Here is a 23,715-nt window from a genome sequence, read left to right on the forward strand (position 1 = left end):
AAACCTCTAAACAGAAAATAACTCGATGAAAACATCAGGTCAACCTCAAAGATGGCTCATGACTGGGAGTGAAGCGCCGCAATTTTAAGAGGACAAAAAGTTTTGAACTTATTATAAGCCTTAATTGCACTAAGTGTGAACAAGGTATAGTTTAGACATGGAAATCCGTGGCGGTTGGGAGCTTGCAGCAGAATCGGTGCAATATTGCATAGGTCAGTCTGTTGTATGAAGCATGCCGAACATGACGGAGGTTTTAGTTACACAGGTGCTTCCACATTAAAAACATTATGAACATGAGAGTTACAAGAAAAAATAAACGATGTGACTTGTACTTCATAAAGTAACACCGATAGCTACAAATTATTGAAAGCATTTCAAAACCCCAAGATGAGGTTAAATATCGTTTAGTTCTCCAAACAACGCAACCATGTCGAGGTATGGTAAACTTTAAATGCCAGAAACTGTTCTTCTACTTCATCTGGTACAAGTTTGTAATCAAGTCAATAACTTAGTGCATCCACACCCATTTCCCTCAATGCAGCGACAAATCGAAGTTGATGCCACCCAAGCACCCACCACAAAACAACTCCACAAATGATCTGCAAGCGTTTGTTCGATAAAATGCAGCATAGCAGCACATACGCTTAGCCGCTTCTGGCCCAGATATAAATTCAACACATATAGACTGCTCATTCTGTTAAAAAAGAGATAACAACGACATGACATCTAATAACGACGATAACATGACATCTTATGGATATGACAGGGCGACTAACTCCCTCATTAAATCCTCAGCATAAGCATCGATGAGGATGCGTTGTGGCAACATCTTTGTGAACAAGCAGTTACATACGGAATTATATTCTAGTTTTCATTATCAATTGATGTCAATTCAACGCCTAACAACCGATCTTTGATTATTATGCAACAATGAAGATTGTTTGAAACCGACAGGGTTAATTTCAGACCAGACATGAATAAGTGTGAAGATACGCGACTCCTTCCACAGAAAAATCGATTGTCATCCGTGATTAGGAGTCGGGAAACAAGCGCATCTGTTCATTGGTAGGAGCCAGTCGTTGAAGAGGCTGATCCTCATCATCTATTTCTTCCCCTCCACCATTATGATGTGATACCCAAACTTGGTTTTGACAGGAGGATCTGTGTAATTCGGGGAGGCCAGACTGCTGGTGGGAAGAGCAAACGCGGCATCCTGGAAGGGACCAACCATGGAACCTCGTGTCATCCAACCAAGATCTCCCTGATCATATTTGTGAGATTATAATAAAGTTTTTCTTATCAAATGATCAAAAAATATTAACGACATGATATAGTTTCATTGTAAATTTTTTCAAAAGTATAGCCACGGGAAGAAGGCAGGTTGCTTGTCTCGCAAAGCACAAGTAAATTGGTTTGACAGGTGGCCAACAATATGGTTACCAACTATTGCTACAGTATCGCTCTCTATCGGCTCCAAAACATGGCGGCAACTCACCCCCGACCTGGCCTTGTCTTCGCTGTATTGCTGGGCGACTTCATTGAAGCGAACACCGGCTTTCAGCTTCTCCATCGCCTCCATGCACTTGGAATGTTTCTCGCATAAGATGTGACGAACCTGCGGACACATTGGGTGGAGCATGCTGTTAGATGTAACTTATCAGTGTCCGATCATGTTCAGTCATTCGGAAAGTACCTTATTTGGAGGTTTAACAAAACCTTATGTTTGCATTACCAAACACTTTGCCATACCATGCTAGGTTCGAGCAGCCACCCAACAAGCATACCAAACTAACCAATCTCGAACGAGCCTACCTTGACTGATGTTCCTCCCTTCTTCTCCTTCGGCGCAGCGTCTGCAGAATCTGAAACAAACGGATGGATTATTGCGCTGACACAGTTTGCTGCAATGGATGATGATGTTTTCAACATGATTGGAACTGTTATGACCGGATAGAAGCGTAAGCTGTTGCACGATTCATACAAAGATTGTGACGTGTGAAACGATGTCATCCGATACGATTTCGGGAAACCTTTGACAAAATAAAGAAAAAAAATGAAGAATCAAATGTTCTTGCGATACCCGTGTGAGTGGAGTTCTATCTGGAGTGCCACCACAACACGTAGTTGCTGAAGGGCGAAGGCCATACAAGTTCTGTGACACGCAAGGGTTGACATGAGGCGATTATTATCCCAAAAATACAATATTGATGTCACATGAAACCTCACCCCCTTTCTTGCTGGCTCCCTTAGACTTTCCACCTCCTTTCTTTGGCATCTTCACAGCACAAGCAAAAATTAAGATTTAACAACAATAAACTACAACAAATATTCTTACACCTCTATAGCCTGAAACGAAGATTTAGGAATGAAAAATGCTTAACGCTGGAATATCAAGTTGACGTCATCAAAACGTCATTACAAATCAAAGAATGACTTCACATGATGATCTTCAGGAGTGTGCTATTGGGTGGGGGATAGAGAGGTCTAATGTTCGGTATCCCGTCACACTTTGCTCATCGTACCCTCGACCAAGCCACCAGCCAGATTAGCGCCATCAGTGAGCGTACCAGCCTTCCAACATTCATGGTCAGCTTGATGTCGATTCAACTGAACGTAAACCAAACATCGCTGCATGATTGTCGAAAGGCTGTAAATTCGATAGCCCCCCAAAGCACATACAGCAATGAATCGAGGAAAAGCACTGAGAACAACGAAGGATTGATCCTGCCATCGCTTAGAATCCGGATGTTGTCATGGACAGTGAACACCCATCACTTGGCATGAGTAAGTTCAAACAAATATATAGTTAATAAGCCAAGACAATTTAAGCATGGGCCGTCGTTTTTAACTGATCATTGTTGAGTAAAACATAAATCTCCAAATAGTAGACAGTAGTACTTGACAACTCTGAACGCTGTGCCTGCATTTAATCACGATTGAAACATGCCGTTAGAGGTCAGCATGGAGACAAAGCAGACCAGGCATCGATGATCAAAGCTTATTGAACCAGAAGTATGAAATGCGTCACAAAGTACAGGATTCATCAACCTCTAAAATATATTCTGCGGATTAGGGGTTCTACCGAAAAACAGATGCTATCAAGGACTCAGCAGCAACATATCGCCAAAAACTACTTTTGGTCGGATGTATTTTAGGATTTGAACCAAACTGATTTTTGCACTCATGGGTGCAACATTGTAACTTTTCATACCTCTTACACAACATTACATTTTAAGATTGTTTGCAAACGCCTAAGCAGCAATAAACAATACTCAAAAATATTCAAACTATTTACCGCTGTTGGCTTGATAAAATAATCAATTGCAAAACTGAACAGTCTATCGATGGAAAGAGATTGGCGATGCCATCATTATATAAATAAAAGCAAATTTGACTGTGGCAGTATTTTTAACAATTGTTGAATACATCACTCAACGATCGTCAATGTATTTAATAAACAAATAACGTCATCATTAACAACGTCATCATTAACATCGTCCTCCGTGCCATCTTCTTCAGGGTTCGTCCTTTCATCTTCTTCGATGGCAAGAAGAGCCGCTTCCTCCAACATATCGAGTTCAAATCCTACACTAGACTTCACTATTTTACATTTACATATAGCTGAAGCGAGTGACGCCATTGTCCGGTCACAATCCCGCTCTCTCTGCATCCAGACGCAGTAGTCTTGTATATAAAGTTGGTTGAGCAGGTAACAAGGGCTTTCATCCGCATCCCGGAACGTCGCATAGACCGCGAGCAAGCATCGCAACGCGCATCGCTTCCCCAATCTCAGAATCGTGACGACATCTTCAATAACCTTCTCGGCCAGTTTCCAGTTCCTGCGAAACCGAATCAAGTGACCAGCGCCACAATATAAACTAGGCATGACAATGCCTAAGCTTAGTTAGAAGCACTCCTGTATCTAGAAAGCTGCGCCATAACGGGCGATGGGAGTTGTTCTAGCAGCAGAATTTTTTGTATGTTATGTTCATCTACAATATTCATTGATCATCAATTAAGTTTTACAAAATCTTCTCTAATCTTCACTCCACAAAATTCGAGTCTCTCACATCACCAAATGAACCACTAGACTAGAGCGTATTGTCCCAAACATTTCATCAGCAAGTAGGCCGATTTAATCAATGAGTCATCACTCATCATGTTCTCAAACTAAGCTTGAATTCACTTCTGCAATTCTTAGTTCCTGCTGAAATATGTATGAAGTGGCTGCAAACAGTAGAAGTAACTGCTGTAATAATCAGAATGGCCCGTTTCGGTGAGTCCGATTCGGTGAGTTCGATCCCTTAACGGGGAATTTTTTCAATTTTTTTTTAAATTATCGGGTACCGTAGCCTAATTATCATTGTCGTTTTAGAGTTAGGGGTTAGAGGTTAAGAACTCACCGAATCGGACTCACCAAATAGTAGCAGACCCGTAATAATAAAGCAACAAAGCGAGCCAAAAACGTCTATTAACATTACTAGCCATAGAACATAGCAGCCACAACATCTCCCTGGCGCTGTAGCACATCACCAATAGTGGGCTGAGACCCACCTGTGTTGCGGGTAGCAAAGGATTCTGCGGTAACAAGTGAGGAGGAGAGCACGCAGGTCCACATGAGCATCGCACCAGGACAACGTTGAGCTGACATTCCTTATCGTCCAAGATGAACCGACCGTGTGCTCCCCTTGCAGGACCCGTGTGTTGTAAGCATACCCCACTAGGACGTCCAACAAACCTGCCACAACATCAAGACGCTTAGCCGCAAAGAATGCCACAAAAATGGAAATTCTATTTCCTGCACGAATTTCAGCACAACCACCAATCGAGGTCCAATTGTGTTTGTGGAGAGAGAAGACACAGTCTTGAAACGTTAATCTATTAACGTTGCAAGATATATAATAAGCGATTGATTTATATCGATTGATTTGTATCGATATCGATTGATTTATATCGATTGATTTTATAGTTGCAAGATATATAATAAGCGATTATTATATCGTTACAACGTTATATCGAGGGAGATGACCATGATCAACACTGACAATGCTTACATGGTAAAAGCATGAAGCATCATACCTAAAAATACAATTCGTCTTTCCAAGTTTGTCAGCAAGTATTCCTTGTTTGGAAAATTCTGCAGCAATAACTTATCATCGGTGGAGAAGGACAAGATGCCATCTTCCCACCACTGCTCGTAGCTCAGAATATCTTCCATATCTTCAGCGTCATATAAATCTGCCCTAATAAATCAATCAATTTTATTTTTCACTTGGCAGCATTGCCAAAATCTACTCTTTACAGTTGATCCATTAGCAGCATATGTGTACTACTGTACAGTCTGTACACTGGAAGCAAACCCAGTTGCATTGAAAGCTAAAACCTCAATTGCTAAGGTAATAGGGATCAGTTGTCAGTAGATGTAACGGAACCTCACATTATCATAGTTCCAGTTGCATTGACTTAATATTATCACTGGCCTGGTGAGCGGGAATGTGCAACGCTTGTTTAACACAGTCTGGAAAAGCGAAAGTTCTGCAGTACTGCAAGTACTTACAAATAATGATCATCATTAAACTTGCTGTCTTCGGCTGCTATCCTGAGGCGCCGTCGATCGGATACTGATGTAGTATCGAGCTCATGAATGGAGAGAACCTCTTGTAAAACCTCCTGAAGATGATAAGAATGTGAAAAAACAAGGTCACATTTTCATAGGTTTCTTACCTTACTTTTGCAATGAGCGCCCAATCTCTTTTCACTAAGGCAATCATTGATTGGATCAACATCCTTATCAATAAAATAGCTATTGGCTAATAAAAAAAATGAAATTTTATTTGACAATATACAGTAGATCGGAAAAGATTATGTTTGAGCAATAAAAAGTACTTCATTGCCCATCAGATAATAGTACACAATAAGCTTACATCACACTGGTTTTTTTTTTTTGCTGAGACTTTTCGGTCATTTGTCCGAAATTGCTTGAAAAAATTCGGTCGTTTTTTATTTATTTCGGTCATTTTTAGTCATTTTTGGTCATATTTGGTCAATTGACTATATATTTTTTCGGACATTTTGAGCGAATTGACTATATTTTTTTCGGACATTTTGCTAAAAAATTGGTCATTGACCGATAAATGACCCAAAAAAAAAAACCAGTATCACAATAATATACAATTAACAAACCTAGAAAAACGCTTATATGCTCAGTGTTAAATAATTCAATCTGATTATCCATTGGCAGCGAAAGACCATTTAGTTATCCGGTTCCCCAATAGAGTTCAACATTTGCATAAAGCACCGATTACAAAAAAAGTTTTCTACAGTGAGTGAGAGGATCATGAAATTACTTATTCATTTGCCTGTTCCAGAAGCCCCTGGCAAACTGTTCAATTACAAGCCTAAGATCCCGAGACGACGAGCCATCAGACATGTAGTTTGCATTACAAAACAAATTCTGCAAAATAACTGCGCTAAAATTGTAAACTAGATCTCATTCATTCGTAGTCTGACCATTGACCAACCATGACAGGAAGATGGTGAGTCTTGTTTGCAAATCCGTATCCATACAACGAGTCCAACCCATCACTGACGACTTCCGGATCATCAACTTCCCAATCGATAATTTCATCTGCATTTTCCATCGATTTATGCTCTGTTAACAACATTCATGCTGGTAATAGAAGATACGCCATCTGGTGTTGAGGCAATTTATAATCAACACACAACCAACGCAAGTTATAGGTATCTGCCAATCGACTGTTAGGATAAATTGACACTCCCAAAACTCAATGACCTGCTCCACACGACTTGGGATGCAATGCATTTGAATGCAACTGAAAATATTTTTCACCTCTTTGTTTGGGATCTGCTACTATTCGGTGAGTCCGATTCGGTGAGTTCCTAACCTCTAACCTTAACCCTAAAACGGCAATGATAATTAGGCTACGGTACCCGATAATTTAAAAAAAAAATTGAAAAAATCTCCCGTTAAGGGATCGGACTCACCGAATCGGACTCACCAAATTGGTCTCACCGAAACGGGCCATTCTGCTTTGCTTGAGTAGGCTTAGCTCTTAAAACTCTGGACAAGAGCTGAAAAACCACTTTCGCAGAGGTATGTTGTGGCAAATGGAAATAATATTCAAAAAGCTAGTTCAGATAGTTGTGGGTATAATTCATAGCACACCAGAACTGAGTGGCATTTCATGAAAAACATCACATGCACAAAACATCCAAAGCGGTGGAGAACGGATTTCGTATAAATGCGGCATCTCTTTCTTTGAGCTCACGGAAATATCATTCTACTTGAACAAACGATGTTAAATTAGCCTACAATCGAGCTACGCGTTCTCTTTCGTAACAGTGCAACCAATTAGTCACTTGCTACGACGAAGTGGCCCGTTTCGGTGAGTCCGATCCCTTAACGGGGGATTTTTTCAATTTTTTTTTTAATTATTGGGTACCGTAACCTAATTATCATTGCCGTTTTAGGGTTAGAGGTTAGGAACTCACCGAATCGAACTCACCGAATAGTAGCAGACCCTGCTACGACATTACTGCATAGTATATACTAAAGTGATTGCTACAAAGATTTTTCATTTATCCTGAAATTTTTGCCATTTTGAAAATCTTTTATCAATATCTAAGTTGCGACTCCCATGAAATGACCTTCGCGACCCCCAGGTTGAGAAACGCTGATCTAAGAACTGTAATGATGCGGTGGTACTGTTGTTTTTTGTGATGTAATCACAAGAGCGTATTTTGTGACTAATTTGAGATCCAGTTCCTTCCAAATGGTTAAACTTCAATTGGACAAAAATAACGGAATTACTACTGTATCATGAAAGTCAGGAAGCCATTTTTTTCTTTTTTTTTAACAAAAGAAAAGATTTTCTTAAAAAGTGATTTCAAAAGCCAAAAACAAGTGACATAGTTTGGGCAAAATGATAAAATTTGCATAAGTTGTGATAACATTATTGTGACAATGACAACATTCATAAATGAACAGTTAATTTTTTTCTGTCAAATCCATTTCAATCGCAAAATATTTACAAATTTGTCAAGTGGTCAGAATTGCCACCAAGATCGGAAATTCACGGATGGACTATATATTTAATACATGCCCTTACTACAGGTAAGTGTAAATATACTAACCCTCAACATTAAGCACTTCAATGGATGGACCAATGGAAGACTTCTTTTCACACAACAGCGTTGTCATAAGGTCAAGATCCGGAAACTTCTCTCCTGGCAACACTTTCTTTACCTTCAAGATGTAGGTCCCACTATCAACCTCGTATTGACAAGATGAACCCTCATCTTGGACTTCTTTGGGAAAGATTAACCTACAAATCAAAAATAACTTACAACTCAAGCCATGCAACCAAAATAATAAGCTATGACTCTCATTTAAGCCTTTAGGGCTGGGGTCTATCTTCTCAGAGCCCCAGCCCAAGCTTGGAAATGAGTCCAAGTTTTCCAACCTGAGAAAAATGGCCATGAAACTAGGCCTACTTGTTCTGTTCTGGTCTACATAACATTTTCGACCGTCAATATCAACAAGACAAAGCTGCGATCCAATCTCACTGATGTTCTCGAGCAGTCTTTACTGAGGGTTTCTACGTCCGACATGCAGCCAGAGTTCAAAGAACTTGTTGACAACTTTGATCGACCACAGATGTCTCATTGACTTCAGCAGCTATTGAAGTACCGGTACATTAAGTTAATTGTTAATGAATTCATGAAATCCTGTTTTTAGTCTCTATGCTTTAAACTTAAAGTTTACATTACATTAAGTACGATTTATTCCTTGTCTACAGTAGGTAGATAAATACGCGATTAATGAATCCGGCCCGCCAAGTACGGTACTTCATTTTCCTATATCAGGCCCGGCGACTGGAGAAGTTGCCCGCCCATGCTCTAAGGTTAGAGTAAGAGTTAGCAGAAACTACGGAAAAATGTTTGCGAAAACTGCAATCAGCGACTTCGGTTTTGTGCTATCTTTCTCTCGATCTTTTCAGGGGGAAAATTTTAAAATGTTTGCAGAAACTGCGATCAGCGACTTCCACTTTTTTTAATTTCTTCTCTCAATCTTTTCAGGGTACGAACTAGAGATGTACGTACCGATACCAATATTTTGGCCGATACCGATATCACTTTTTTAGGCCGATACCGATATTTTGGCCGATACTTTAGTTTAGTGTTACAAATAGAAGCAATTTTGGTATTTGCAAGGAATTGTATCAAATGCTAAGTTTGACCTTTTTTTTAAAGGTCCCATACTCAGATACTGAGCTTTGGGGAATGAGAAGATATAAGGTTCTCATTATACTAAGCCTTCGGCAATCGGCACTAAGGAGAGTAGGGTGGCCAGTTCCTCTCTCTCGGCCGCCTTTACTTCAGCAACTATGCACACCCAATTTATTACACCCTGGGTATAGGTGAGCGGTGTTTATCAACAACCAGCTGAAGCCGGGAGTCGAACCAGGTTTGCATAATTGGAAAGCCAACGCCTTATCCGTTGCACCATCCCACCGCCAAGTTTGACCTTATTTGCATATAGAACTATTAAAAAAAGCCTTGAATTGGCATAGTTTATTAAAGATTCACAAATTCAATCTCAACCGCATTGTTGTGTCATAATAGTAGGTTTTGGTAATGAAAGGCCACCGTAATTGAGGACTGGGGTATAAGGGAAGAAACATTACATCATAATTAGGGTTTCTGAAACATTAATATTTTAGGGTTTGCGTAAACTCTCCATATAGGCTATCATAATTCATAATAAGATGTAAACCAAGTCATTTGTGTAGTCGAACAAAAACTATTAGACAAGTAATGTGCAATGTTGTTTGGTTGAGAAGCTTTTGCCGGGCCAAGACTACCTAGGTAGCAAAAACGTATAATTTTGCATCTTTTTTATGTTACTAAACGTTTAAAAAACCCATGTAACTTGGTTGTTTTTATAGTAAGCTGGTTCTATCAGCTTGTGATTTAATATTGTTATTATTATTATTAAGCTTAAACAATGTCATGGCAGAGTAAGTATAAGTACGCTGCGCAACGAACTCCCATAGTTATCCCCACTTGCTGCTGACAAGTCAAAGAACATCTATGTCTTGTGATGTTGCCGATTTGCGTCACATTTTTGTGTTTTTTTATAGTGATAATTGCTCTTCGCTATTTCTGTTGCGTTACTTGGTGTGGTGTAGCACGTGTCATCACACACCACCATCTCTCTTGATAACAGCGCAGTGTGACTTTGCGGATTGCCTGGCTTGACTTATACTTGTTTTCTTTTGTGTTGATTCATTCTTTATTTTCAGTTAACAACAGTGTAGCAGTGCAATCGGAAACTTAAACACTTGTTTAGTTTGTCATTTAATATTCCGTTAACATTCTTTACAGCTTGTTTACAATTGCATGATAATCATGTTTTAAGTTTATTGCAGTAAAAAAGCCTACTTCACAGAAATGAGTTCGTTCGTTACATATGATACAATGCAGGTCATGTCAATTTATTAAACGTAAGAATCTTAATTTAAGTAAGAATCTGAAAGACAGCAGACATCTTCCTCGTCCTAAAGACCTTTCAGTTGATCCTAACTCCGCTGATGTCCCTACCATTTTTTAATTTTGGTTTCAGGCTGTCACTGACGACACGCGCTACACCACACTTGGTTTGCGTTAATTTAATGTAACGAAATGTTGGTCCGCAAAAAAACTTCAACAACAAATTTATGAATGCTGATTACGAAATGTTGCATTGATCACTTGATGTATTGCAATGTTAATATGTTGTCCAATGTCCAGTATAACAACAACCGAACCAAAGCATGCAGCAATTGAAAATTACAAACTTAAAAAGTAGACTTCACAACGTTTCATTCAAATTAACAATAAATAATTACCTTAGTGTGATAAAGAAACCAGGACCGAAAACTTCCACTGATTAAATTATGAAAGTCTTGTGGTGGGTTAAGAACAGTTTACTAACCCGGAGCGTTTGTATCGGAGAGCAAGGTTTGCTCAACTCAATACTAAACATACATAAATCAAAGCCAAGAAACATTCTGTTCTGAGAAAGGTTTTTTTATGTGAGACTAGTCAGACTACGTTCGTGATTCCTTCGTCGAGGTGAACCGAAGTTATGCATACATTGCAAACCATTTCACTTTATAGCCTACTACGAATTAGCCTACTTCGCATTAGTCAACCAAACAAAACAAGTGAAGCATATCAGGATAATGATACTGATGAGCTCAAAGAAATGGAAGCACAAGATACGCATAACCCACTCTAGAATACTACAAAAGCAAAATTACTGAATAAAAAAATACCTTACAGTGAAAGACAACTTCTACTCTAAAGAGTGTAGGTCTACCACACAGTGCCACAAAATAGCAAGCTACTGCAAAACATGCATGCTATTGCTTTGTAATCTCTACAGGTCATGGCTAACTGCTACAGGTCAATGTCCAATGATACATTACTGCGCAACGATTATTCCATTAAATGAATTAGCCTACAGAGAAGGAATAGAAAATAATAGAAACGACAAGCGTTAAAACACTCAAGTTAACTTAATAGTCGAAGTTGAAAATTCTTAGGTTGTAATTAAGAAAGAGAAGTTTTTCACCAGAATCTGCGCTAAGGCGATTTCTATGGGGCGAATACACATTGCCACCAATACTAAATAATCGTTCGCTCTCCACTGAAGATGGAGGAGCCGATAAAAATTTAGTAGCTAAATTGCTCAAAATTGGAAGTCCGTGCTTGTTGAACTTCCACCACTCTAATGGATTGCCCTCCAGGTGTTGCTTATTCATGGAAAGGTACCGATCTATCTCACTGCAGATGTCTGCATACGTTTTCAGAGACGAACTGTTTGTCCCATCTGCAACTTCAGATTGTGACATAAGGTTCTCGGCACTGTCACTTGCAGTCACGGGCATCAATAACTCGCTATAGCAGGATTCAAAATTAAAGTCTAATAAATCAGTGCCTTCAGCAGTGTCATCTTCCTCTAATTCCACTTCTGGGATAATATTTGAAGGTGTGGAGGTCCCAGAATCTTCTTCACAACCCTTTTCCCATTCGTTACGTTTCTCAAATTCTTGTTGGAATGCTTGTTTGATGCTAACCAACGATGTTTTTGTGCCCTCAGCCGCAGTTTGAAATAGATCGTCTTTGAATCTCGGATCCAAGAATGTTCCCAATACCATATTGGTATCATCTAAATATTTTTTAAAGCGATTGTTCAAGGATGTTGTTAAAGCTGTCAGCATACTGCCTAGGCCGGAAAACCGTGGGTCACTTGACGCCTTTGTTGCATACAGCTTCATGAATTTGATATTAGGAATGATGTTTGATGCCGTACTTGTCCTCTCAGAGAGAGCTACTGTGGTCTTATGAAATATCTTCAACAGGTTAGATAGTTTTCCAATGATAGACCATTTGTTGGCATCAAAAACAGAAAGATTGGAAATGTCAAGGGTATAATTGGCAATTGCCTTTTTCTGTTCGTACATACGCTCTAACATTAACCCTTTAATGCCCAGTGTAGCCAATTGGCACATCTTAATTGAGGGGCCCCTGTAACTTTTTTAAAAACAAATAAGTTTCCTTGTCATGGTTTAATCCACCATTCTATCTCTTGTGAAGACAATAATAGCAAAGAAATTTATTGGAAACACTAATTACCCACAATTCCCTTCCGAAGAAAGCATGGTGATGAGGTGACCATTGAAAAGTTGAAATAGTCAGAAAATGAGGCAGCTTCAGAGCACTGCAGATTTGTTTATTTGAAGAAATTATTGCACTTTTGTGTGTTTTCACAAAGTCATATCAACAAATAACTAGACTAAATACTTTAATTTTGAAGTTAATGTTTTTAATCTTAGTTATGTTACCCGAAATTTTGATGTAGCCAAATGGCTACATTGGGCGTAGAAAGAGTCCAAATTCGATGGAATAGAATAAATTTCTGATTTTTTTTTACTTTTTATGCAGATACGTTCTTTACTGTAACGCTGCCTGAATTATCTACAATTGATGAAAATAATGTAGATTTGGTGTTGAATGGGATATTGCGATAGTTGTGCCCGCTGGTGACATTTCAGAGTAAGAGGATGAGTCCGATGAAGATGCGGAATGCCTACTTCTTCAGTTCTTCATCAAGGTTATCTTCGGCGCCTTCTACTACAAGACAGCCACAAGTTGAAGTGGTTGAGAAAAGTGTGAAAGAGGTTCAACCGACAAAACGCTCAACCAGTAAAACCACAAAACGCCAGAGTACGTGGAAGAAAGAGGTATTTAAACCCAGTTTGGATGTTCAGTGGGAGGATCAAGGGTATACTCTATCTGAATATGAAACCTCTTTGGAGTATTTTTTAGAGTTTTTTGATGACGAGCTGTTTGGAAATATTGTCCGTGAATCAAAACTCTACGCTCATCAAAAAGACGGACATGTCTTGACTACATCTATTGCTGAAATGAAAAGCTTATAGGAGTGCTCCTCCTACACATCAGTATTGTAAAGATGCCTTCGAGAAGGATGTAATGGGAAAGACGAACGAGATACTCTCTAATAGCTGACTGAATGCCACGCAACAGATTTGAAACGCTGTTGCATGCACTTCAATGATAACACAGATATGAAGAAAAGAGACGAGGAAGGCTATGACAATCGAAGTGAATCCCTTGATAGAGCATCTGTAATCGAAATGTCAGCAAATTCCTCCGGAGGAATATAATATAAATTGCAAATAGCCTGCCAAAGAATCTTAAAGCCATTTTAGTTTTCTGGTTACTCTTTGTAAAATGCATATAACATTTCTTCTTCGGTTTTTGACCTTCAGCGATCGAATTTACAGGATAATTTGCATCTACGAATTTTCATATTTGCGCACTCTGTATGCCCAATGTAGCCATTTGGCAACATTTTTAATTTTTTTATTTAAAACACAAAAAATAAAATTTTTGATAAAAATGGATTTATTGGGTCACAAATGTCACTAAAAAACAAAAAAAAATTTTTTTTCGTTTGTAGAAAGTAGTCCGGGCATTAAAGGGTTAAGTAGGTACTGTTCCACCTTGTGGGAACATCATGTATTAACCTATGCTCAGGAAGACCGTATTGTTGTTGGAGTTTCTCCAATTTGTTATAAGCCAACGACGAATGACTAAAATGACCAGCAATTTTTTTGCATTGAGATATGATATCCTTTACTACTCTTTGTTCAAATATACAGTCATGTATCACCAGCTGTAACGTGTGCAAAAAACAAGACAAACTAGCAAAACCAGTGTCATTAACACCCTTCACAATGTTTGGCCCATTGTCACTTATGATCAAATGAATTTTGTAAGAGGGTATGTTGAAGTCTTGTGATGCACCCCGCAAGGCTTCCGTGATATGGGCAGCTGTGTGAGAGCCTGGAAATGGCATCACTCTCAAAACAACTGTCGCCTGTTCAAAGTCAATGTCAACGCAGTGAGCGGCCAAGCTGATGAATGAAGTATTGTTGTTACTTGTCCAAATCGGAATGGCCCGTTTCGGCGAGTCCGATTCGGCTAATCCGATTCGGCTAGTCCGATTCGGCGAGTTCCCTATTCGGCAAGAGCCTTTTTCGGCGAGTGCCCTATTCGGCGAGTTTTTGAAATTTTATTTTTGAAAGGGAATTATCGGGTACCGTAGCCTAACTGTTTTCACATCGTTTTAATGTCGCTGAACGTGCAGAAAGGAATTAAAATAAAATGTTTGAACTATTAAATTAAAATTCGTCATGTCAGTTCAGTTGTTTTTATTTCTGACCATCATATCAAAAACAATACACGTCAACATAGCAAAGGTAGAAGCGACAAAACGCGAACGCTAAAACGTGCTTGAATTCATCATGTCAGTTCAGTTGTTTTTAAGGTAGAAGCAACAAAACGCGAACGTTAAAACGTGCTTGTGACCGAAGTAAGTTATTGAGTTGAAAGAAATTTGGCACGGTCGCAACACCTTCAGAAAAATTTAAGATGTGAAAGGAAAATAAAAAAAATAAAATGTTACAAAAAAAAAATCATGTTTATATCTATAAGTTAGTACTTTTAAATATTTAAAATGATTAGTTTGGATCAACAAATGTGTGGCCTACAGCTTGGATTGAAAGGAAATTATCGGGTACCGTAGCCTAGTTATCCCTACCAGCAAAAATTTGTTCCAAGAACCCAGTTAGCCTAACAGTTCATTTTTACATTGTAGTAACAGAATGAAAAGGCTAACGAAATGTGTGGCCTATCGTTTTAACGTCGCTAAACGTTGAAATCGTGTAGAAAAGAGAACTTTGATGACTAGGATACGTTGCAAGCCTTAAAGCAGCCGGTGGCCATGGTCGCTAAGTAGTGCTTGAATGACCGCATATGTGCTACCTCCAACGTCGGCCAAGTTTGGCCGCTTCTTCTTCTTCTTCGCAAGTTTCTTTTAGCCAATTGTTTAATTTCGCAATAGAATGATCGTGGATTGAATGTCGAAAATATGTAGTATCAAAGAGTGACGCAGAATTAGGTCAGCGCATCATAGTCACTACTGTTGTATTGAATATATCCAGCTGCAATCACCAGCGCTGTAAGTCTTGTTTGCAATTCGATGTTAATTTTGATGAAGTGTTAATCCGAAGTGCTAATTTACATCGGCTAGCAATATTGTCGTTTTTATATCGATTCAATGTTGTCGGATATTGAATCGTTGTTAAAAAGGAGAACTAGGTTAGTTGACATCCGTGGGTAAAACACGTGTCTTCATAGTTGAGAACGCTGTGGGTTAGTGACTTCACACCCTCAATGGTGACATCATAATGGAATAAATGGTCAGGTTTTATGAAAGGCGGTATGCAGTTGAAACAATTTACTGAGCTGCGAGCAGTTAAAACAATTTAGGGTCGTTAGATGGTCCCGCAATACCGGATTACAATCTCGATAAAGCATTTATTGCGTGGTACAACGATTCTATTGCAGGACGTCGCCCAGACTTCAACAACGCTAAGTGATCATTTTAACATTGTTGCAAATTTAATGCTATTTACTTGTGCTATCGTTATTGTATTTTGGCCTCCAAGCACGCAGATTTGGCCGCCGAGAAGGAGCTCTCGGTAGGCCACGATGTAACATTTTTTGTAACATTTTATTTTTTTTATTTTCCGTTCATTTCTTAAATTTTTCTGAAGGTGTTGCGACCGTGCCAAATATCTTTCAACTCAATAACTTACTTTGGTCACAAGCACGTTTTAACGTTCGCGTTTTGTCGCTTCTACCTTAGCTATGTTGACGTGTATTGTTTTTCATATGGTCAGAAATAAAAACAACTCAACTGAACTGACATAACGAATTTTAATTTAATAGTTCAAACATTTTATTTTTATTTCTTTCTGCACGATTTCAACGTTTAACGATGTAAAAACGGCAATTATAATTAGGCTACGGTACCCGATAATTCCCTTTCAAAAATAAAATTTCAAAAACTCGCCGAATAGGGCACTCGCCGAAAAAGGCTCTCGCCGAATAGGGAACTCGCCGAATTGGATTAGCCGAATCGGACTCGCCGAATAGTAGCAGACCCTGTCCAAATATCCGTCGTGAGACTAATGTTCTCAGCTTTGGAAAGCAGCATCTTTATTTTTGCATTGACCGATGAATGAATGGATGGCAAAATATTTTGTGAAAAATATTTTCTGCTGGGTAACTGATAGTTTGGTTTTAATTTCTTTATTATTCTCGAAAACCCAACATCTTCAACAATTGAGTATGGTTGGCAGTCCACAGCTATCATTTCACCAATGAGGTAATGTATCTCTCGCGCCTGAGTGCTATTTATATCCCAAATGTTTCTTCGTTCAAATGTTTCTTTAAGAGTAATTTGCTTACTAGGCCTACTATTGCTTGGACAAGGATCTCCAGTGTTTTTCGCGGCATTTGGTAATTCGGATGATTTTCTTTTTCGTTCCGAACGCTGTTTTTCTTCTAGCGTCTGCTTGACATTTATAAATTCTTGGCTATGTTTATGTTGTAAATGTTTTATCAAATTCGTAGTGTTGAACGTTTTTCCATCTTTTCCACCCCTTGACACACCAGCCTGGCATAGGTCACATATAACTTTCGCTTCATCGTCTTTTGAAAGTTTGAAAAAATTCCAAACAATGCTTTTTTGATGTCCAGTAGCCATACATATAAGGAATTATTGAACACGTTACAATTTAGCACTTATAAATATTATTTACAATTTAGCACTTAAATCAGCTCTTTTTGCTGTTTTGTCTCGTGAGCTTTGCGTATTGTTCAACAAGTGTATAAAGTTTAGAATTGACAAAAACTCATAATGAAGTTTGAATCACGGCAAATAAACGTATATATTCAAAACTTTTACTTCGGCCGACGCTGTTTCACACTCAGTTTTCTAGGTCAGCAACAATTTTGTCACAGCAAAAATGCGTTAATTTTGAAGGCTGCCGAGCTGGAAACAGCTTGTCCAATGTATAAGTCAAACCTGGCTTTTTGCGGTGAAAATCACTTGTGAAAATCTTGAACTATACTCGAGTAGGCTATAATAAATAGGGTAATAAGTAAAATTTTGAATGTTAGGCTACAGAACAAAAATCGCCCGAGGCTAAATTTTCATGTCAAGTTAAATATTTTTGCTTCTGGAGTGCCCCATAATTAAATAAGTCACGCCATAATTACGCTACACCACTGTCTGTACAGTATAACTCCTGCTGCAAGCAGGCTAACCACAGTTGATCTAAACTGCTTAGTGGATGAACAACGGAGAATGACTGGTATTTAAAGCGCAGATGAACAAGAAAAAAAACTGTTCCCGAACTTCATTGAAATGCTGCATGTTGCGCCATAACATTGTTCTTTGTAATACCGCTTTCAAAGAGGATTACGACTATGAATAAACTTCATTTTGAATTGAAAAGATATGACGTAATGTCTTCCATTCTTAGTTATCACATATTTTTTCATTACGTAATGTCTTGTAGGAATAAATTGAAAATCAGTATAATAATTCAAAATGAAAGCAATGGGACTACGAATCCTCACTAAACCAATCAATCAATAGTCTTGTTGCGTCTAAGAGGACAACCTTATATGTTACTGATCTCCGGAGCCGACGTAAGCCTTAAAAGTCATGTCGACTTATTCTTGATGCCCCCCTTAACGAAAATTGTTCTTTGTAATACCGCTTTGAAGGTGGATTGCGACTATGAACAAAAGAATAATTTTTAAACTTCATTTTGAATTGAAAAGACATGACGTAATGTCTTCTCTTCCATTCTTAGTTATCACATATTTTTTCATTACGTAATGTCTTGTAGGAATAAATTGAAAATCAGTATAATCATTCAAAATGAAAGCAATGGAACTACGAATCTTCACTAAACCAATCAATCAATGGTGTTGTTGCATCAAAGAGAACAACCTTAGGCCTATATGTTACTGATCTCCGGAGCTGACGTAAACCTTAAAAGTCATGTCGACATATTCTTGATGCCCCCCATAACGAAAATTGTTCTTTGTAATCAGGGCTGCGATTTTTGCCTTTTTCGGTGACGAGGTCACTCGACACGCGCCATCACTATTCGACAAACGCCGTGCCTTACAAAAAAAAAAAAGGAAAATAAAAAGGTAAAAAAAAACTGAGAGAGGACTAAACGTCGTCAGGTCGAGGAACAATCGGGGTGGGGGGGGGAGCATCACGTGATGCAATCATAAGAGTGCTGACTTACGTAAACTTTCTTGCGCCAGGTACTTCAAAGCAAGGTCTAAATGTGACGCTTCACACGAGAAACTCCCAAGGCGTCAGCGCCGCCATTTTTGAACACTGCGGGAGAATGCTTTGATCGAAGTTCCAACGCCTGGCAACAAACATTTCGCCACACACGTTTTGTGTTATTCGACACAACGGGTTTCCTTTATAGATAAAATAACCGAAGTAGGCTACTTTAATTGTCAACGTGTTTGCAAGTTTGTATTTATGTCTGACTTATGCACTTGTTGTTCCAAGCTTGCAGAAATGTTTTGCAATGTGAATAAGGAATAGTAGACAGATAAACACGGTTGCAACTTGACTTCCATCCACTAAAAGGGTTTCTGTGATTACGTAATGGGCGATTTTGCATTTGCATTTACAAAAGCACACAACCCAGCTGGCAAAACCCGTCGTTTTTACATTGATTCAACGTCTGCAGACGTTGAATCGAAAAAACGAGAAGCGAAAAATATGCTAGAGTAGTCTATCACGAGTCACGACCGCACTGTTTGATTTGTAGTGATGTACCAAAAGTAGCGATACGCACGCTGTTGCGTTAAATAACTCAGGGGGAAACGTAAGTAAATTTTAGGTTGATTCAACGTTCGATTCAGCACAAATCTATTTAATTTTCCTGGCGGGTTACATTGCGTACCCAAACAGCAAAAATCATCATTTTTGCATTGGTTCAACGTCTACAGACGTGAAGTCAATGCAAAAATAACGAATTTTGCTGCCTGTGTAACAATGCCCAAGAAGAAATGTACGTTTGTTTTACATTAATTCGACATCTAGCGACTTTGAATTATCATAAAATAACGTTAATTGTTCAACCAGGTACCGGTAACAAATTAATATCTCACTGCGAGATGATTGCCTCGACTTACGTTTACACTAACATAATTTCGGCACAATTGAGATACTGCGAGCAAACACGAGTCTGTTTGATAAAGAACTAGCTGTCAGAATCGGAATCATAAGACGCTGTATGGGAGGATGAGGTTGTCGCGTCATCACTGAAATACTTGAAGACGCAAAACTGCCTGTTCATGAACGCGCAATGCCATATGATCAGAATCAGAATCCTTATTTTTCTTTTCTGCCGAAAAACCGTTTATCTAATTTCGTATTCCTTTTTTAACTTGACCCCCTAGCTTTCTAATTTCGATTTGTTTCCGTCATAAAATTCTTTACAAATTTTGCAAAATACCACACTAACTTTTCCTTCTGTTTGATAATCTATAGCAGGTAAATTCCACTTTTTAACTGTATCTTCTTTCACTATAATTTATATTCGCAACGACACCGGTAAACAATAAGCATTCGATGAAAGTATAACATTTGCGTAACAATTAAGCCAGTATTCATAAGGTGGCAAACTTACAGTTCACAAGAGCATTGTCAGCGCATAAAATAGTTTGCGTGATGCTCTGGGCTCCCGCCGTGTGACACGCAATGAAGAAGCGCATAAAATTTCGTTTGAATAAACATTAAAGCACACGGCAATTGTCGCAGCAATCTAAGGTGTGTTGATTTGGCGACGGCAATGTTTTTTGCCGTCGTAGATGGAATCACTCAACCAGCGTGCGATTAAAAACAGTAAGTGACTCTGATACCACACAACTTGTGCGGTAACTCGCGGCCAAACGCTTATAATCTGACTCTTGTGACGTCATATTACTATTCGACAAACAAGCGTAGAATTTTTGGTCGTTCGACAAGAAAGAAAAAATCGCAGCCCTGTTTGTAATACCGCTTTGAAGGTGGGCGACTATGAACAAAAGAATAAATGTTAAACTTCAATTTGTATTGAAAAGACATGATGTAATGTCTTCCAACCTTATCACATATTTTTTCATTACGTAATGTCTTATAAGAATGAATTGAAAACGAGTCTATTCACTAAAAAGGAGAGCAATGGGACCACGAATCCTCACTGAACCAATCAGTAAAAGGTCTTGTTGTGCCTACTGATCTCTGGAGCTGACGTAAACCTTAAAAATATGGACTTATTCTTGATATGGAATTTATGACTACCGTACATAGCCTATGTATATTCGGAATGGCCCGTTTCGGTGAGTCCGATTCGGTTAGTCCGATTCGGTGAGTCCGATCCCTTAACGAGGGATTTTTTCAATTTTTTTTTTTAATTATCGGGTACCGTAGCCTAATTATCATTGCCGTTTTAGGGTTAGGGGTTAGGAGTTAAGGTTAGGGGTTAGAAGTTAGGAACTCGCCGAATCAGACTCACCGAATCGGACTCACCGAACAGTAGCAGACCCATGTATATTACATATCGATTACCGGTAATGGATATTTTGTTTCAATGTACTTCAAAGTTAAAACGTATTTGTTTACCACAACCAAACCACTTGTGACAATCGAATTTGTTAATTTATTATTCGATAAAATGTTTAGACGATGTCACGTCATTACGCCGATTTGAGATATAATTTCATTTATGACGTGGTATGGATGAAAAACTTTTACAAGTTTTACACTCTGCTGAGAGTAAAAAAGAAACACATATTGGAGAAATTGAGTCTCTTTCACAACTTAAGAATCGAACAACGCAAAACTGCTGAAACAAAACGTTTTGTTTGAGTGAAAGAATCACTGCAAGCAACCAATGCCAAAAGGCACGCGCAAGAAGTCATGGGAGTGTGAGATATCAGCAATTTGAACAGGTTGTTATTTTTCTATATCAATGTGACGTTAGTTACAACTTGAAAAAATCTGTATCTTTATTCTGTGGAAAATCCGCAGCAAGCGCCTTTTTTACATGTTTAGTATCGGCTACAGTATCGGCCAAATTTTGCCGATACCGATACTCAAAAAGTGGCCGATATCACCGATACCGATATATCGGTACATCTCTAGTACGAACTGAGGGTACGAAGTGTTCAGGGTACGAACTAGGTTGCATCCGGCTAAAATCAAGAAAGCCATTTGTACGCGCTGCACAAGACCAGCTTCTGGTGGAAGCCCTAGCAAACAGTGGTGCCACGCGGCGTGGTGTGAACAATGGTCAAGCAGCACATCCCCACTTTGCCAAGTATTCAGATCCCGCCCAAGAACCAGCTGGGCCAAGGCCTCTCTAGACTTGCCTCATCAAGGCGTAACCGTTTGCTCACTGGTGTTGGACGCTATGGTGCAGACATGCTGCACTGGGGCTTGGCAGAGAGTGCTGCTTGTGAGTGTGGTAAAATGCAGACGGCAGCCCACATTATCAAAGATTGCCGGCTATACAGACCACCTAATGGTATGGAAGGCCTAGTTTCTATCGATGACGACACCATGCAGTGGCTAACCAACGGATGCCCTGACACATAGCGACAACACGAGAGAAGAAAAATATCAAACACAGAAACACTGTAAAAAAATAAGTAACAATGACTAATAACTAGGTATGCATACAACTGTGCCCACAGACTTACTTCAAGTAATATGGCTTAGCATAAAACAACAATGTGTTTCCTTCAATCGTAATTTCCACATGTGAAACTTTTGTATATGGAGCCAAAATTGTCAAATAAACAAAACTATCACATTGCGAAATTTCAAACTCAGGCGTTAACATAATTGATTACCAATTTACAAATATTTAATCTGAAGAAAATAAAGAGGTGAAGCAAACATTTTTCAGATTGGCCCATACCATAATATGACACAAGAGAAAAATCTGACTCTGAGACCCAGTGTTGTCAGGTTATGTTACAAAAACAAGCAAAAAAAATTGAAAAACAAGCCCAAAACAAGCAAATTAACACAAAAACAAGCAACAAAAAACAGTCAAAATAGCGGGTATAGGGATGGGCAATTCAGAATATCGAATCCAGAAGGATTCGGATCCTAAACTATCCGAATCCAAAACGGCAATAAAACCGGGTAATAAGATTCGGTTTTAAAGATATACATAAGTCTTGTGCAAGCTGTCAGCTTGAGACAGTGAACTGAAAAAAAGTGTGGTTTGCACTTTTTCTTTGCACTGACACCATCCGCAGTTCCGCACTTTCAAAACCATTGTGCACGCGTTGTGCGCGCACGGCGCATGCAACTCTACGTCACTCGCTCGCATGAGCAATCAAAGAAACTAAGCGCGCAATTTTCTTTCAATTCACGTGCGCGCAATTTATTTTCAATTCACGTGCGTATGCGACTCTGCGATAGTTTGACTGGTGCGCGTAACAACATTGAGCAGATGCCCCCTGCTAAAGGAGTTGGCTCTGAAACACCTCAGCATATCTGCCACATCAGCATCTTCCGAGCGATTCTTTTCGACTGCGGGTTGACGGAAACTAAGCTGCGCTCCGGTTCAGCGTTGCCAGATGGGGAGATAGAATATCAAATTGAAAAATTCTGGTGAAATTTAGAGGTCTTTATTGCCAAGCTTTTTGACCTTGGAACCAGATAACTTTTTGGTGAAATCTGGTGAAATTTTCCCTACTCAATTTTTTTCAAGAAAGTTTTTTTAATTTTTTTAAACTTTTTAGCAAATAATCCCTGCTCGTATAGAAAATGTTTTGCAAGAGGTTTGCATATGGATGATGGCAGTGTCTCATGTCTTAAAAACTATTTGTATTTAAGCAAAATTGCTTTATTTAGGGTCAAGGGCGTAGCCAGACCGCAGAGCAAGGGGGGGGGCAATTTTTTAGGGGGGGTCGAAAATTTTTTTTGGACAAAATCATTATAATTGTTGCTGTTGCTCGAGAATGTTGAGATTTTGCCAGGGGGGGCAAAAATTTTCCAGAGGGGGGGGCAATGCCTCCCTGGCTACGGGCCTGTTTAGGGTGTTTTAAATATCTGGTAAAATTTTAGTTACTTTTTGTTGCCAAGCGGGTTCCATCATCTGGCAACACTGCTCCCATTTGGCTGGAAGTCATTTAGAATGCCCTTAACGGTCCCACGAATTACCCATAAGT

The 23,715-nt window shown here is 39.0% G+C and overlaps 2 protein-coding genes across 3 annotated transcripts; both read right to left on the reverse strand.

Annotated features, from left to right (window-relative positions):
- Positions 1-7: 7 nt before the first annotated feature.
- LOC145785099 (peptidyl-prolyl cis-trans isomerase NIMA-interacting 4-like) lies at positions 8-2,346 on the reverse strand. Its single transcript, XM_082596798.1, has 4 exons — positions 2,227-2,346; positions 1,813-1,862; positions 1,496-1,615; positions 8-1,261 (listed from the first exon to the last, which is right to left on the reverse strand). Exons 1-4 carry the CDS (start codon positions 2,273-2,275, stop codon positions 1,103-1,105), a joined length of 378 nt encoding a protein of 125 aa, XP_082452924.1. The 5' UTR covers positions 2,276-2,346; the 3' UTR covers positions 8-1,102.
- Positions 2,347-22,385, reverse strand: LOC145785097 (protein SHQ1 homolog). 2 transcript variants are annotated; one of them, XM_082596796.1, is made up of 7 exons: positions 22,231-22,385; positions 8,155-8,345; positions 6,522-6,652; positions 5,558-5,670; positions 5,080-5,243; positions 4,555-4,738; positions 2,347-3,839 (listed from the first exon to the last, which is right to left on the reverse strand). In XM_082596796.1, the coding sequence occupies exons 1-7, from the start codon at positions 22,371-22,373 to the stop codon at positions 3,428-3,430; spliced, it is 1,338 nt and encodes a 445-aa protein (XP_082452922.1). In that variant the 5' UTR covers positions 22,374-22,385; the 3' UTR covers positions 2,347-3,427. The 2 variants fall into 2 exon arrangements, with proteins under 2 accessions (XP_082452922.1, XP_082452921.1); XM_082596795.1 differs by lacking the exon at positions 22,231-22,385 and having other exon boundaries at positions 8,155-8,615.
- Between the last annotated feature and the right edge of the window lie 1,330 nt (positions 22,386-23,715).

The sequence above is a fragment of the Aplidium turbinatum genome, chromosome 16 (genome assembly GCF_918807975.1).
Source record: "Aplidium turbinatum chromosome 16, kaAplTurb1.1, whole genome shotgun sequence".
NCBI classification, from domain to species: domain Eukaryota; kingdom Metazoa; phylum Chordata; class Ascidiacea; order Aplousobranchia; family Polyclinidae; genus Aplidium; species Aplidium turbinatum.